The following is a 15,956-nucleotide window of genomic DNA, read 5'->3' on the forward strand; positions in this document are numbered from 1 at the left end:
TCAAGTTCATAGTTTGTATATCCAAAAACAAAACAAGAAAATTCTTGAAGTTAACAAGGTAGAGTTAGCAGTGATGCCTCTGGGTGGTCACTAACATTAATGATGGGAAATTTTATATCTACTTTACCACTGCTCTAATACCCTTCTCAGTGTGCAGTGTGAGGTAATTAAAATGTGAATATAGTCAGCTCTGTCTACCAATGGGTTCCTGACTCAACCGATCATTAACATAAAACATTAGGAACATTATGCATGTGGTACATGTACAGACATGTTTCTCATTACTTATTATGCCTGAAAATAATATGAAAGAATAGGTAAGTGGTATAGATAGTGACTTTATATATATGATTATTCAGAGGCAAGTAAGATTGAAGAAGGGTTGTGGTTGCATAGTTCATCATACTGTCCTCTTTGGCTTTGTATATATTTCAAATTGTCCATAATAAAAAGCTTTAAAAGATAGTATTATGCAGTGAAACAAATGATAGTTACTTAGTCAGCTTGTTTTGGTTCAATTCCATGAATTGTTATTTGCACTAAATTTAAGGAATGCAGTGGTAGAAGTATTCAGGGGCCCAACCTTCATGTTACTGATGGCTTAAAGGGAAAGACAATTAGCAATCTAAAACACAAAATGCCATACTGAGTTTAGATTATATCCGGAAAACAATGACCAGTCACCTACACTTTAATCAGAGAAAAATATCATCTGACTTCTCCATGTTATTATACATAACACACGAAGTGTCTGTAAAAAGACTAAAGTGGGGAATATGATCATATCTGAGGCTGTCACAGTCGTTTGTGTTTATGTTGGTGGAAGTTTGCAGAGCAGAGACACTCAAGAAGGAGAACCCACAAGCAACTCTGACAAGAAGTGTTGCAGGAATGCAATAAGGCTGGGGCAGGTGGTCCCAACGGGCACAGACAATCCAGGGCTTGTTAGAAAATTATTTTCTGCCTAAACTAGATAACCCTTGAGTCTCTCCATTTCTTTTACTCAGAATCAAGGCACTCTTGTGGGTCTTAGGAATAGTGTCTGCATTTCTAAGTGTGGCATCCAAAAGTCTGGTCTTACTTAGCTTTCTGTGTATCTCTATGCACTATATGCTGATATGTTTGATTTGAAGAAATAAGGTGAGCAATAATTACAACTTATTGCTTTGGAAAATGCTATTCAGAGTGCATGTAATTCTCATTTGATCCAAAATGCCTCATCTTTGTTAAGTCTTAGCCCACACAGGAGCTTCTCCATGAGCCTCCTCATTCTGTATCTGTGTTTTCCTGCATCTCCTAAATGCATAACTTGACCTCAGTTTTGGGTATAGGAACTACTTTAGTGTGATTTTATAATACATTATAGTGATTTTTGCATCTTTTTTGCCATTAAATTTCCAACTAAAACTCTAAGAGAAGAAAATGTGTTAATTCACCTTTAACATCCTTGAGTACAGTACCTTATTTTAATGCCAGTAAACATTGAATTAAAATAATTACTTGTCTCTTTGCATTTTTTGTTTCTCCAAAATGTAGATAAATAACAAAACTTTCCATGGAAAAATTGATTTTTGCTTAACAAGTGTAAATTAACAAATGCACATCCAGGTTGTGAACATGTATGATAACTTTAGGAGATCAAATGACAGGGCAAGTTTATGAGTGCATAAAATTCTTTATTTAGAACAATAAAGTATATGTTTATATAATGTAATTTCAAATTCAAACGTGTATAAAAAGGGTCAGGACATATACCTATTTTAAAAAGTACACATACAGTATATACACATACACATCACATTTTTACAACTTTTTATTTAAACGTCAGTCATGATGAAACTATTTAGAATAGTGTTGACATACACTTACATTACAATATGCAAACTCTGATCTATGACTGAACTAGCAATATATCTGTGCATCCATCTAACTGTCTGAATACTTCTCAAGTCCATTGATTTAAAAAAAAAAACAGTGGCAAGTGGACACATTAATCACACATTAATGCTTAGAATACAGGAGAAATGGCTGTTTTGTTTGGAAAATTATATTTAGTGTTGCATCTCAAAAATCAAGTAAAAGAAAATGCCATGGTTTTTAGTTTAAACACATCTCATCTTAGTTATATCTTTATGAACATTATAAGAATGTAGTCAGGAGATGACAATTATACATTAAATGCTTAGCAAACATTTTAGGGTCATAAATATACATTTTAATATAGATTATTTTTAAAACAACACCTTGTGATGAAATAAAAGTACTATTATTTTATCTTTTCAAAGGCATTTAAAAAGACTACTTAATGGAAGGCAGCAAAACCATTAATTAGGTGACTGAATTTTCACTTGAATGGTTGTGTTTTAAAGCAAAATTCAAAATAATACCAGTTCAAACATAAGCTGGCTTCCTTTAAAATTCTTGTCCCAGTTTCCAATTTTAAAATTTATTTTATGGATTATCCTTTTATGAAATGGTTTTAAAATATCTTTTGGCATTCAAAAGCTGTACGAGCATCTTATTATCTTCTGCTCTTAGCTTTCAATAAAATGAGAACAGTCAAATGTTTAATTTGGTGCATTTCCAAATATTACACACATCTTGAAGTGTACCTCCCCAGCTAAAATATACTACTAATTTTCTTTCTTCGGAGGTGATCCAAAATGTTTATTTAAACAAAGTAAAAGCCATCTGTTGTGTACATGGTTATCTAATTTACCCTACTTGCAAATGAATTTCTTGTTTCCTAATGGACCCTATTTACATCTGAAACAAAGACGAGAAAAATTTTTATGGTCAAAATGTTTATACACAGAGAGCAGAGTTGGGTATTTTGTATGGGACAGTTTCTGCTGTACTGCATTTTAATCTGACTGTCAGTCACACAGCAGAAAAGGCTCACTCCAAGAAGTGACCTCCAAATTCATCACACGGATAAATTAAAAAATCGAGACTCCTAGAGGAGAGGTGGTTTGCCACATTACTTAACGGCAAAGTAGAGCTTCCGACAGTTTTCCCAACATCAATTCTCACTATGCCAAACTGTTTTTTTGAAGAATTATTTCTTAAAAGAGAACAGATCTGGAATAGTTCAATGCCCCATATTAGAAACAAATGCTGACACCTAAACCTAGCTGTAGAAACCCTTTAGGAAACAGTCGTGATTTCAAAATGATTTTTCTGTTCATTTATAACTTCAGTTGAATGAGAGTGATAAAATTTGCTGCAAAGTTTCTCCAAGTAAAATGTGTTTTATTCTTGCTAAAAGTGAATACTTCATTGTCAACACATGCTTTCTCATATTTCCATTTTTCACATATGCAATCCTTTATTAAGAGGATAGGCTACTTAGTCTAGTACTGTATTAAAAAATCAATTTGTCTCTGACTCATTAAAAGTGGCAGTGTGGCAAGCACATTGCATTATTACACGTCATCCAGGAATATTCAGTATTACGGGCAGGCCCCATTTATCACAGAGTCAGTTTTGCTATAGACTTGGTCTTGAGCGAAAACGTACAAAGCTCTCAGTATAATTTACAATCTACAAACTTTTGAGACCATCCTAATTACAAGGCAATTTTGAAACACTGTAAAAGACAACCATCAGATACACGGCACCAATTTAAAAGGCTATTTCATGGTTTATTATCTCACTTGTGAGTTTTCCACAAACTATGCAAAAGGGTATTCAGAACACATGGGCTCAAATAAGCAAAGATATATGTATATTTTTATTCCAAAGCAGATATGACATAATTAAACTCCCAAGCAGCTAGCATCCCAAATAATGTTCAGCGCTTTTCTATTATTCATGTACTTTACTGAATTTTAGTGATTTAAAAATTGCCAATTATGTAACTGTCAATGAACCAATATATTTAATAGGCAGGACACATCTCTCCTCCCTTTCCATGACAGATTTCATAGCCTGCTAAATTTGTCACTTAACTCTATTAATTAAGACCATTTTCTTGAGTGCTAAACCCAAACTACTAGCTTTGAGAAACACACTTTGTGTTTTTTATACCCTCAGTCTCAGAAAACAGCATTTTCATATACCCAAACAGACTAAAATCACTGGATAAATAACCAAACCACTAGCCTGAGACAATCAGTCTTCTCACCCTGTACATTACCAACATATATAAGTCATGTTAACTTATGCCTATTTTCCTCAAAACAATCTGCCATACACGCACATGGATAGGTCCTTTCGGCAATTAAACTGATCCTTAATATAACTAACCAGTTGTACCATTGGATAGCTGAGGGCCTCAAAAGTTAATGCAGCTTCCCAGTGAACTTGCCTTGATTCCTCGAGAAATGACTCATGCTGGAGGAAGCACAGCACTTTACAGAAGAAAGAAAGCATAGAAATCATCGAAGCTCTTTGGTATAAGAAAGAGCAAAGGCCACAAAATAAACTGTATGTGAATTAGTTCGGAATATGAGCTAAAATCCAACTGTATGAGAAATTCTTGGATATTTGAAATCAAAGGAAAGCTAACATTTAGTTTTTCATGCCCTTTTGTATAACAACATTAAAAACGGTCATCTTAAGGTTATAGTACATGGCGATAATGTTATTACAAAGATAATTGGATTGAGAGGCTTTGGGTTCCTTTAGGTATTTGTTCATATGTTAAAAGAACTTTCAACAAAATAAAACAATAGAAAAATCACTATTTGACCTTATTAAGATATTCTTTTGACTATTAAAAAATTGGCAAGGGGAATTAACATAGTGTCCTACAAATTTTATTTTAAAAGCACAATGTCCATCTTGGAAATTCTGGCCAAATGCACTCTTGATATGACAAATGCTGTCACATACTTTAAATAGCAAACTGACATGCATAATTACATGAAGCTCTCTTTTATTTTTATTTCATACCTAATAAACATAGGATGCCTGATTTTAAATAAATTGTTCCTTTAAACAGATAATGGTGATTATAAATAACTAAGGTTTCCCGTTTCCTTGCATTATTGTAAAAGTAACCTAGTTTTCAACACCCATATTTGCATGGGGTGTGATTCTCTAACCTTGGATACTAAACATCATAATTTATTCTTACTTTCTTCCATGGTAAAAATTGAAAATAGGACCATCATACATTCAGAATTTTCCCCCACATCCGTCTACATAACTCTGCAATAGTTTTAGAGTATAAACATGTCATAATATAATTTGCAAACACAATTTATACACACTAAAGTAGCCAAAGCAAAAGGCTGACTTTGCCAGGGATGCCAAATGTCCTCCTCGGCACATGCTGCTGGTCACGGTTCGCAGCTCCTTCCTGCGATGACTCTGATGACTCTTGGGGAAAGGCTTCCCTAAGCCAAGGCGTCACTGTTCTAATTCAGTACTGACTCGCCTGCATAGACAGAACCAGTCACTCACGTCCATTTCTCTAGTGGGATATGCGTGTGCCTGGTCTATGTCAGGAAGGGATCAAAGTCAGACTGCTCTCATCAATTGGCCAAGTACAAAGCTGACGTGCCTGCTCCCAGCACTCAGTTCCCACTGCTTTCCACACTCCACAGTGGCTGACACTACTGAGTTTTTCTTTTCATATTTTTTTTTCTAGATTCCTTTGAGAAAAGTTGTTCCCCCCACTAGCCAGGCTGAAAACCTGCTTGCAGAACCTGGGTAACTACAGGCTGCAGACTGTGACTGAAGAGTAAAGCCGTGTGGTTTTTCAGCACTTGAGACATTTCTGGAGCCAGGCGAATGGTGCGTGCAAACTGAGACACAAGCTTTCTCTCCCGTCATCACTTGCAAGTTCTGAATGAGACCACGAGACCCTCTGGTCCTTAAAATAGAGTCCTGCTCCATACAAGTTCTTCTTTATAGATGATTAATTCAGTGCCAGTTTCACAGTAAAACACTCTGTTCCAAGTTCTGAATCATCCATATAGTCATGGGTAGCAAGCACAGATAAGATGAGGTCTGTCACTTCAGACAGAATAGGAATTGGTTTAAGCTGCTTCATTTATGAAGCAAACATGAACTGTTACCAGCCTAGAGAAGAAAGAACACAAAAACAAGGAGAGGTTATGGCATGTTTTCTTTTTGCCTTCTTCTCATTTTCAGTAACTGAATACTTGTAGAAGCCCCCAGACAGACTAATAGAATTAAACTGTGTTTTGAACTTGGCTTAGAAGCACTGGGCTCATTATTTTCTTGGCTGACCATCCCTGGGAACACTTGATGTTATCTGAAATGATCTCACTGTCCACTGTCTATGTTCTTCCCTTAGGAGGTAAAGTGCACAAGGACAAGGGAATTTATCATCTTTTTTTAACTGATGACCTCAACATGAAACGGTGCTTGGCATATGAGGACCAGTATGTACTTACTACTATTTCTAAAAATGAATGAAAGAATATCCTGTGTCTTTCACACCTCCAAACCCATAACCAGTTATTTCAGTTTGTGATAAGAGGGTTATCAAGCTATTTAACCCAGAGTTTCTCTAGCAAGAATTTAAAGAGGGAGTGAGCATTTGATGAGGCAGAGAAGGTGTGAAAGTCCAGGTAGTGTCTGGAGAGTGGAGAAGTGGACACAGATGGAGTCCCTGCCTCAGGCAGAGAAGCTGTCAAGGACCACCAGCTAGGAGCAGCCTCCTAGCTAACAAGCAGCTCTAATATCCTGGATGCCTCTTTGGCTGCTAGCAACCACTGCTCTACGGAGGAAACAGCAGCAGCAAGAGCTTATTCAATATTTCCATTCAAAAGAAAAACAGAAACCCAGCGCTGCATTTGGACTAAGCCCTTGGGGACTCTCCTCTGGCCTCAGAAACTGTACTAAGCCCCAAGTACAGTTTCCTTTGGTAGTAAACTATACTTGGGGAAATAAAGTCTTGCTGTTTTTTACTTCTTCAGTGTTGGTATTAAACCACTGAGCTTCCTTTGGATTTCTCAAGTTCTCAAGTATGATATCTGTACTTCTTTATCTGTTTTCTTAAAATTACAGATAATATCTTCAGGATATTCCCAAATAAATGTATATTTTACATCCCTCTTTCTTCTCTTCATTCTCCTTCCTTACTTTTGTCCTTGTTTGTCAATCCTAAAATCATAAATCACTGGTTTCAAAATATTGGGGTCATTCTGCAGGATATTTATAAAGGCTAGTAGCCTAAACAGTAAGAATAGTACTACAGATAGTAAGAATTGTATTTTCTCAGGCTCTTTAAATGTCATACATTAAAATCTGTACAATACAACAGTTTGCCAAACAGAGAACTTTAGAAACTAAGAGCTCTTTATTTAGAAAATCAGAATTAAATCTGGAAAGAAAAATTTAAAAACATCAGAAAAAAGCTTCAGAAATTAAAATGTATGGAAAATATTATTAAAATAAATCATGACTAAAGGGCAAAAAAAAAGGAATCACAAAAAGCTAAAGGATATTTTCAAAAGGTAGGAATAATTTGACTTGCTTATCGAGAGGCAAGATTGGAAATCTATTTTTATTTTTGTCTCTGGGTTGCTTAGCAAACAAAATAAACTTGAAGACACCACTGTTTTTCCCATAGAACAAAACTACAAAACTATCATTTTGTAATGATACCTTGAATTTTTACAACAGCTTCATGAAATAAGCAGGGTGCTGCTTAATGATGGGGAACTGAGAAATGAGCTCTTAGGCACCGTGTAGCTGTGTGAACATCTCAGAGTGCACTAACACAAACCTAGGGGTGTGCCTGCTGCTCTTAGGGAAAGAGCTTACAGGATGGTTGCCCCATGTCATATGTGTGGCATATCTTGGACAAACTATTGTTATATGGTACATGTCTGTGTACAAAAGAACTATGGGTAGAAGATATTAACTAGCTCATCCAGAGTCCTACAACCAGTTAAAAGGCACAGGCAAGGCTTGAACCCAGGTCTAATCCTTTGTAATCTCCTGTTTCGCGATATGGCACAGAAAGAAAGCACAGAGGCACAATCTCCAAAGCTCCAGAAAGTTTTAGATAATATCTGAAAAAGAGTCAGAGATCTTGGCAATTGGTAACCTGCCATTCTCAAGCCCTGTACCTTCAAGATCCAAGTTTGATTTGAGCTTTTTCCCTTTTCAATTCTAAAATCTATTTTCTTCTGGTCTTGGCTCAGAACTACAGGAAAAGCTTAGCTTGTGTTTCTTTTATCAATCACCCTACAAGCCTAACTATAAAAAGAATAGCTTTATACACTTACTAAGATGAATTAATCAAGAAATTACTGAATATAAGCTACAAAGACATGCTATTTACTGTCAACAAGACTGGGCCTTTTTTATGACCAGGTCATCTCTCCTGCAGAGCCTTGAATAAGAGTCTTTTTGGATGATCCTCAAATTCCAGATCTGTAGTTTCCAGCCCCAAGTGCTTCTACCCTTTCTGCTTGATTTCCACCAGAGTCCAATGATACAAACTGACTCTTGAACACAGTTTGTAGTTTGGGGCCTTCATGACTTGGCTCATGCTATCTGCCACCTCTAAATTAATCCTTTCTCATTGTAATAAAACCTTAACAAAATGCAAGATCTAGCTCAGCATAAGTGCCACTTCCAATGCTTATGAAAAAATGCCCTTCTGTGTCAAGGGGGTTCCCTATTCCTTTAAATAAAGCAATTTCATAGGGGTGTGCATGGCACAGTTATAAGGGATGCCATCCATCCCAAATTCTTGAGTTGTGTTCAGCGCATATGTTATACAGTCACGTACGATAGCACCAACTTTGATCTATACTGAATTTTCACTAAAACTATTTCTTTTTGCATTTTGAGCTTTACAGATTTATAGTTCACTTTAAAAATACTAGTCTCATTTTCTTTTGTAGGCTCAAAGTAATTTGAAGATATAGTTAGGTTCTGTCCACAAATGTACATACAAGAGTTTGATGGAATCACATCTATAGGAAAAATAAAGAGCAAAATTTTCCCATACTATACAAAATGTTCTCATACAACATTAATTTCTAATGTAGCTTATCTCTGTTTTATTTCTATTATTTATGTTGTGCTAAATACAGCCCAAAACATGATAAATACAGGTTGCCACACATGGATAGCTGGTATCAGCTAGGTAACAAAGTAGATTTTTAACTTTTTATATAATTTTTTGTATCTGATATCAAATAAACACAGCTTTAGCATACTTGTTTCTTAGAAGCAAAATTCTTGTTTCTGGTTCATTATTTAATTAATGTTCTTTCTTATATTTAAAATTCAGTCCTTCCTCATATTTTTGCTCAAATTACAGATTATTTCTTTTGGAGAATTAAAAATTTTATATGTTTTCTATTCTAGTGTTCCAATATTTAACTTGAATTATTTTATTTTAGTTGGTAAAATTTCTGTATTTGGGGAGAACTCTTGGCAACAAATCTGAGTCATTCACTTCTTTTTTCCTTCACTAAGACTATGATTACAATAAAAAATTTGAAATAGTACTCACTTACACACATGTTCATGAGCATTTGTATTTTTATCTCCAAAAATTTTTATTCTCAGATTACTGAATTCTTTATGCATTTAGCCAACAAATATTTTGCATCATATATATGCATAAAGAATAAAGTGGAGTTCTAAAATACAGAAACAAGTAACAGTTTATGGTTTTTTTTTTAATTTAAGAGGAAAAAGAGAAAAACACAAAAACAAAACAAAGCAGTGTAAGGTTACACATAATACAGAACTACAAAAAAAAAACATAACAGTAAGAAATCACCTGTTAATAGATTACATAATATCATCTTGGAAATAGTTGCTCAAATCAAAAGACACAAAATGTCTGTCTAAATAAGTAATGTAAGAGTCATTTGAAATGTACTCAGAGGGCCACAAATAGAGATATGCTTAGGTACAAGTGCAATCACGGTTTTGGAGGTGATGGTATCTGAACTAAGCCTTGGGAGGGAATTTCAGAGATAATGGAGAAGGTACTTGATGACAGAGGACCAGTCATGGACTTCATTCATCCACCATTCATTTAACACCGACTCTGTAAATGTGATGAGTTTCTTTCAGACAGTTCTGGGCTTCTTTTACTTGTCTAATTTCTTTCGTTTTACTCATGAATGATATTTTGTACTTTCAAGGAAATTAAATAAATAACATTAGACTTCCCGTTTGACTTTCTATAATTCTCCTGTCCGTGCTCATCTTGTTCCACTGACTCCAACATAAAGACACAAGATGGAGATCAGCCTGACATCAGAAGAACAATCTCCCTTACCACTCAGTTCAACTTTCATTGTGGTCTCATTCATCCACCAGACATTCACCAAGTGGCCTGCACGGCACAAACATCAAGTAAGGTGCTTGGGACCCAGCGTGAAGCAGACAGATCCAGCTCTGGTCCTTGCACGCTATCTGACTACCAGAAATACACAGAATTGTTTGATGGTGGTTGCTTTAAAATGCCTTTTCTCTTCTTAAACAAGTGGCCTGAGTTTTCCCATCAGAATCCACTCTCCAAAAGCCACAGCAGAAACACCCCAATTAAAACCACATGACTGAAAATCCCTGTGTTAAAACAATCCCAGCAATGCAATTCAAAGTCAAACAACACAGGACACTGGCTGAACTTCCGAGAATTAATCATTTAGTGCGAGGGTCTAATGGAAAGGTACTGAAACAACAGTTAAAGACACAGTGGAGTTTAGATTGAGGTTACAGGGCACAGAAAGGGGTTTCTAGAAAAACTGATGATTTAAGACCTGGGAAATTGCTGGAACAGAAAAAGTGAGCCTGGAGAGAAATGCAGCATGGCAGCCATAGAGAGTGCTATTCATGCTTTGGAAACAACCATCAATCAAGTAGGTGTATGGCGAACCCTAAAAATAAGGGAGCATGTGGAGGAACAGGATTAAAGTGTCAGAGACATGTGCTGTGAACTTACTATATCATGTTATGTCAGGCTGTTGAAAATGACCTTTTCAATGACAAAATTTGGCTCCTAGCGGAAGCAGAAGGCCATGACCCAATTTCCTTGAGGAAGATTCAATCTGGAGATACATTTCTGAATCTGGGACAGAAACAAAATCAGGAAGGACAGGGACCAGCACGAGAGAGGAGCTCACCACAAACCACACCAGCAGGAACCCAGGAGACTACGTGATCCTCTGACACGGGGAGCGTGAGGAGGAACTGAGGGACCCTGCGCCACTGTGGGAAAACGTGTGCACGAGTCATGGAGCACTAAGGGCATTAGTGAGGATGAGGGAGAGCAGAGGCCCACGCTGGATCAGGCTAACGCGATGCTGGGCGCTTCTTCAACTGCGTCTGCAGCATGGGATCAGGAAGGGGGAGAGGAGAGGAGGCAAGCGCATCAGTCACTGGGGCCTGCTTTTACTCTCCCTTCTCCAAACCCTACAATCACAGCTGATACCTGCCCCAGATTTAAGTCAGGGCATCTTAGTTTCTGGGCTGTGATTCGCCACACTTATTACTAGTCACGTGGCAGGTGCCACTTTGGCTTGACATTTTTATTTTTTTGATTATAAAATATTTTGACTTTTCTGCTTTATCTTAAATTGGCAGGGAAACGTGTGTGTGTGTGTGTGTGTGTGTGTGTGTGTGTGCTTCTATTTTAGCATCTAGCAAAGGGCTATTGTCCTGTTACAGTGGTCACCCCTGAAAAGCATTGGTTTTATTTTTGTTAATCTTTTATTTTAGTCCTAATTTGCTCTATTTTTATCTAATTTAGTCTTTGTCTAGTTTATTTTCTTCCTTCAAAAAATATCTTAAGAAAACAACCTATTGTTAAATTTTGTGTAATTCCCATACAAGATGAATTCACTTATCAGGGCTAACACTGTTTACCTTTCAACACTTGAGACCATACAATAAAGGAGATATGCACAATTCATTACACACCTACTTTGCTTAACATTCTGACATCTGCTTGCGAGAAGATATAATAACAAAGCTGGTTTCCAAATTCTGGCCTCTGGTTCTTGTTAAATATGTCAGTTTGAATTCTAAACTCTTACCAATGTACGAAGGTAACAGTGTTGATACAAGCCACAATTACACTTCTTGAAACTCTCTCTCTTTTTCTTGCAACATACTGAAAAACAACAAGAAAAATGTTTACAGTGCTTGCTTTCAGACAGAGATCCTGAAGTACACCGTGACTTACGCCTTATAAAATGATTTTCCTTTCTGGAAAATGCAGTAGCAAAAGGTTGAGAATTGGGTGGGAAACTTCACCTTCATAAGCGTCGCTATAAAGAACGATGATTTTCTCAGCACAGTCTTCTCAAGAGGTTAAAAACCTCTCTCTCTCTCTCTCTCTCTCTCTCTCTCTCTCTCTCTTCCCTGCCCCCTCTCTTACACATACCAAAAATGCTTATATGCATCTAATATTTATATATAAAAACCAATACACACATAGGCATAATATGAGATAAAGAAACATGTTAAAAATTATAAGCAGAGTTAATGTTTCCTCAGACACGAAAATGCAAAGGCACTCTATAGGCAGTGCCAGGTGTGGTGACACACACCTGCAATCTCAGCACTATGGGAGCTGAGGCAGAAGTGTCACAAATTCCAGCCCACCCTGTATAATTTTGAGAGACCTTAACTCAAAATTTTAAAAAATTTAAAAAGAACTGAGAATGTGCAAAAGCCCTGGGTTCAATTCACACTACTACAGGGGGAAAAAAAGCAATATCGAAGAGACCATGAAAGAATTAGAAACATGGAAAAGATTTGAGACACAGTGGTTGGAAGCTGCATCATGAAATTTAACTTCTTAGCATCATGCAAACAAACATACATAGTAAGAGAAGTAACAATGTCAGGCTTGCTTAACCACATAGTTAGCAAAGTAAAATACCTTATCTCATTATCTTCTTCATTAATCTGTATATTTTCACCTGCTCTTGTAAGATTTGGTTGTTTCTTCTGGGAAGAAAAAAACCCACAATGATATACCTTGTAAAAGTATCAGTGTACGACTGCTCCAATGTTCTAAAGCATGTGGCCCTCACTTTTTATCTTTCCTGTAGTAGCTCCAATGACATTTCTTCCAGTGTGTGAAAAATCCTTTTGGGATGGAAACGATAAAAACTGCATGTGTTACTAACTCAACATTTACAGGGCCTTGAGGTTGAAAGAATAAAAAAGAAACTGCCTTATTTAAATAGTAATCAAGTTCAAAAGACAGTTCTAAAAGCTCATGATGCTTTGCCCCATTTTAAAATTTTAGACAAGCTTCAATATGAAGAGAACAAAAGAGCAGAAATTCAAAATAGCAGTAACCCAAGTGGCATTTATATTTGACTTTTAAGCACATCAGATGATTTTTAGCATATTTTCTTCCTTTTATATTTAGCTCAGAAACCTGTCTCATTCCTGAAGTGAGCGTTCTGAGCTACAAGAGTTACCTTCAAAGTCTACTGAGGAATAGTAGGCAATTTTCTAAAATTTAAAAAAGAAATTTTCTTTTAGATTATACATGAAAGGAAGGCCCACTGCTTTCTCAATAGGATCCTTTCTTGGAATAAATATGTAGTTTATCAAGAAGGGAAAAACAGAGTAGCAATACTTACCTTCCAGTATAAGGCTCCAAAAGCAAAGCCAATCACAAGAGAAAAGAAGGCGGGCAGAGCCATGGCTGCCCACTGCAGGCTGGAGTCCTCAATGGATTCTGCTGCTCGGCCTGTAAGGTAAAGAGCACCGTGCTGAGCCCAGTGGCCCGTCCTGGGTGTGGCTGCATCTGTCCTGTGGTTGTCCCTACCTGTTTCCATAATATACTGTTGACCTTTCTTTGCTTAAAGCACTGAAAAGATTGATTTTTCTGCTGAGTATTGTTTTTGAAAGGCAATATAAAATCATATATTCTCCAAAAGATGAATGTGTTTAACAAAGGAAAGAAACCTCACCGACAGAAAGAGGCTTGTTAATGTTCATGCATATAAAACCCAGACTTGGGATATCCCAGGCTCGGGGGATGATTTATCTGCCTATCTCCTATGTCTTCATCTTCTGAATGCTTTTCACTTTCCCACACTTGAAATCTTGCCCCAAAATACTAGCGATCATATTTTACAAGCTGGATCACGATTTGGCCGGCTGCAAGTATTAGCTCATCCAATAGGCCCTGTAGTTATGGTCAATGCAGGTACCTCATCCTTAGAATAACAGCTCTTCACTCAAATTCATCTTCAACGCACATTTTCGGGATAGCAGGCAGTGCCAAGTACTGAGCTATGGACTATGGGTTGCAATTCCTACATTTTACTCTGAAAAACTTGAAATATTTAACACCAAAGATGACAGTGTTACCCTAACCTTGTAACAAAGAAGACGCATGATATTGGCTTGAGACATCTTCCTTGATCCTGTCTTCCTCTTTCTTGAGAAGCAGAATGATACGTGAATTATAACATCTTCCCTGTAAGAATTTCTTCCTCCAAATATTACCCTTATTTTGACCAGTGGGTCTCTACAGGTCCCCTTATGAAGAGCAATTTGTTTGTTTAGAAAAACATACATGCATTTGCAAGAGTTCAATGTGTAGTTCATGTGATTCTGTGTGTGTGTGACAATATGATACATTTAGAAGTTATAAATTTCCAACAATTACAGTATATGATTTTAAAAACTAATTCAGTATAGTGACTGCTTTTGGGTAAATTTGCAATAACATTTGGTTTACAAGGTTGGCCTACTTTTTCTGGTTAATATCCAGCATATTTAAGGTACATAATATTAAACAATGGATCCACTGAGTGCTTCAGCATTTACAGGGAAAAATAAACTTACAAGTGGAATTTAAGAGACAAGAAATAGATTTTATCTATTTTAGGGGGAATAGGATTGGGGACCAGATGTTTCGTAATTCTGTCAATTCTGTTTCTAAAGTGATTCAAATGCTAAGATATTTTCATGTGTGCTCGTTTCCAAGGAGGCACATTGGGAGGGGACCCCCGGAAAGGGTATGCAGGTGAAGTGCTAGGAGTTGATGGTGGAGCTGTGGGAAGTGGGTCATCAATTTACAAGATCAGCCATTGCTTCCTTCAAATTAAACTATCAGTTCTGGCCCACCATGCGCCATGCTGCACCGGGAGAAATGTGCTATAGCAACTCAGACTGGAGTTCAACATGGATTTTCTCACCAAAATAAACTTGTGCTATAAAATGAGATGAGGTAGAACTGAAATAGTGCTACTATTACAATGTTACAGCTGTTTTAAGGGTTATGCAAGATTATGTAGAATAATCTGGAGTTTTATTACCATTTAGAAAGCTTTTTTGTAAGAAAATAGACTTGGAAGTGAAAAAAAGCCATACCATATTTAAAATTTTAATGTAATTATCTGTAAGTAAGTAATTGGCTATTTGGATTTGTATGCTTTTTCTTTCTTCTTCTTCTTTGGTTTGTTTCTTGAGACAGGGTCTCATTATGCAGTTCAGGCTGGTCTTGAACTCTCTATGTAGCCCAGGCTGGCCTAAACCTCACCACAGTCCTCCTGCCTCTGCCTCCTGAGTGCTGCGATTATGGGTGTGTACCACCACACCCAGCCCCTGTATTCTTCTTGATGGACAATCTACTATGGCCCCCTCTGTCTACCAGGATTGCTGACTTTCACCACTTTGATAGTTCTTACCTTTGGCATTATGGGACACTACAAGTCCTGGAATCTATGAGGCAGCCTAATCTTCCTTCAGGAGACAGGGAAGGAAAAGGATCTTAAAGATGGGGAAGAAAGGGCCCCTCGGCCGCTAAATGTCACATCCATCACAGGTCAAAGTTTCCTGACATTTAGTATTTCACTCATTATGCATTGGGCTTAAAAAAAGCCAAGCCTTCCGTTCTCAGAGATACTAGGTCCCTTTTGTAGGGAAAGAAAAATAACTTTATCAGCAAAAGCTCCTTACACGTCCAGGGTAAAACTTTCCATACTGTACTGGCCTCTGCAGCTACCCACTTGCAATCAAGGAGATTT

General features: G+C 36.9%; 1 protein-coding gene across 6 annotated transcripts in view; it reads right to left on the minus strand.

The window, feature by feature from the left end:
* Positions 1-1,655: 1,655 nt before the first annotated feature.
* The window catches only part of Kitlg (KIT ligand), a 76,180-nt gene continuing 61,879 nt past the window's right edge, over positions 1,656-15,956 (minus strand). For 4 of the 6 annotated variants that reach the window (XM_063255279.1, XM_013159350.3, XM_013159348.2 and 1 more), the window contains 4 exons: positions 13,557-13,666; positions 12,842-12,909; positions 11,991-12,067; positions 1,656-6,030 (listed from right to left, as the gene is read on the minus strand). In XM_063255279.1, the coding sequence (XP_063111349.1) occupies positions 12,028-12,067; positions 12,842-12,909; positions 13,557-13,666 (218 nt within the window). In that variant the 3' untranslated portion in view covers positions 1,656-6,030; positions 11,991-12,027. Of the gene's footprint in view, positions 6,031-10,897; positions 11,024-11,874; positions 12,068-12,841; positions 12,910-13,556; positions 13,667-15,956 lie in introns of all 6 variants that reach the window. The other 2 variants (XM_063255277.1, XM_063255278.1) reach the window with 2 other exon arrangements.

The sequence above is a fragment of the Cavia porcellus genome, unplaced genomic scaffold (assembly GCF_034190915.1).
Source record: "Cavia porcellus strain 051 isolate PalLab524CR breed Dunkin Hartley unplaced genomic scaffold, mCavPor4.1 scaffold_8, whole genome shotgun sequence".
In the NCBI taxonomy this organism is placed as follows: domain Eukaryota; kingdom Metazoa; phylum Chordata; class Mammalia; order Rodentia; family Caviidae; genus Cavia; species Cavia porcellus.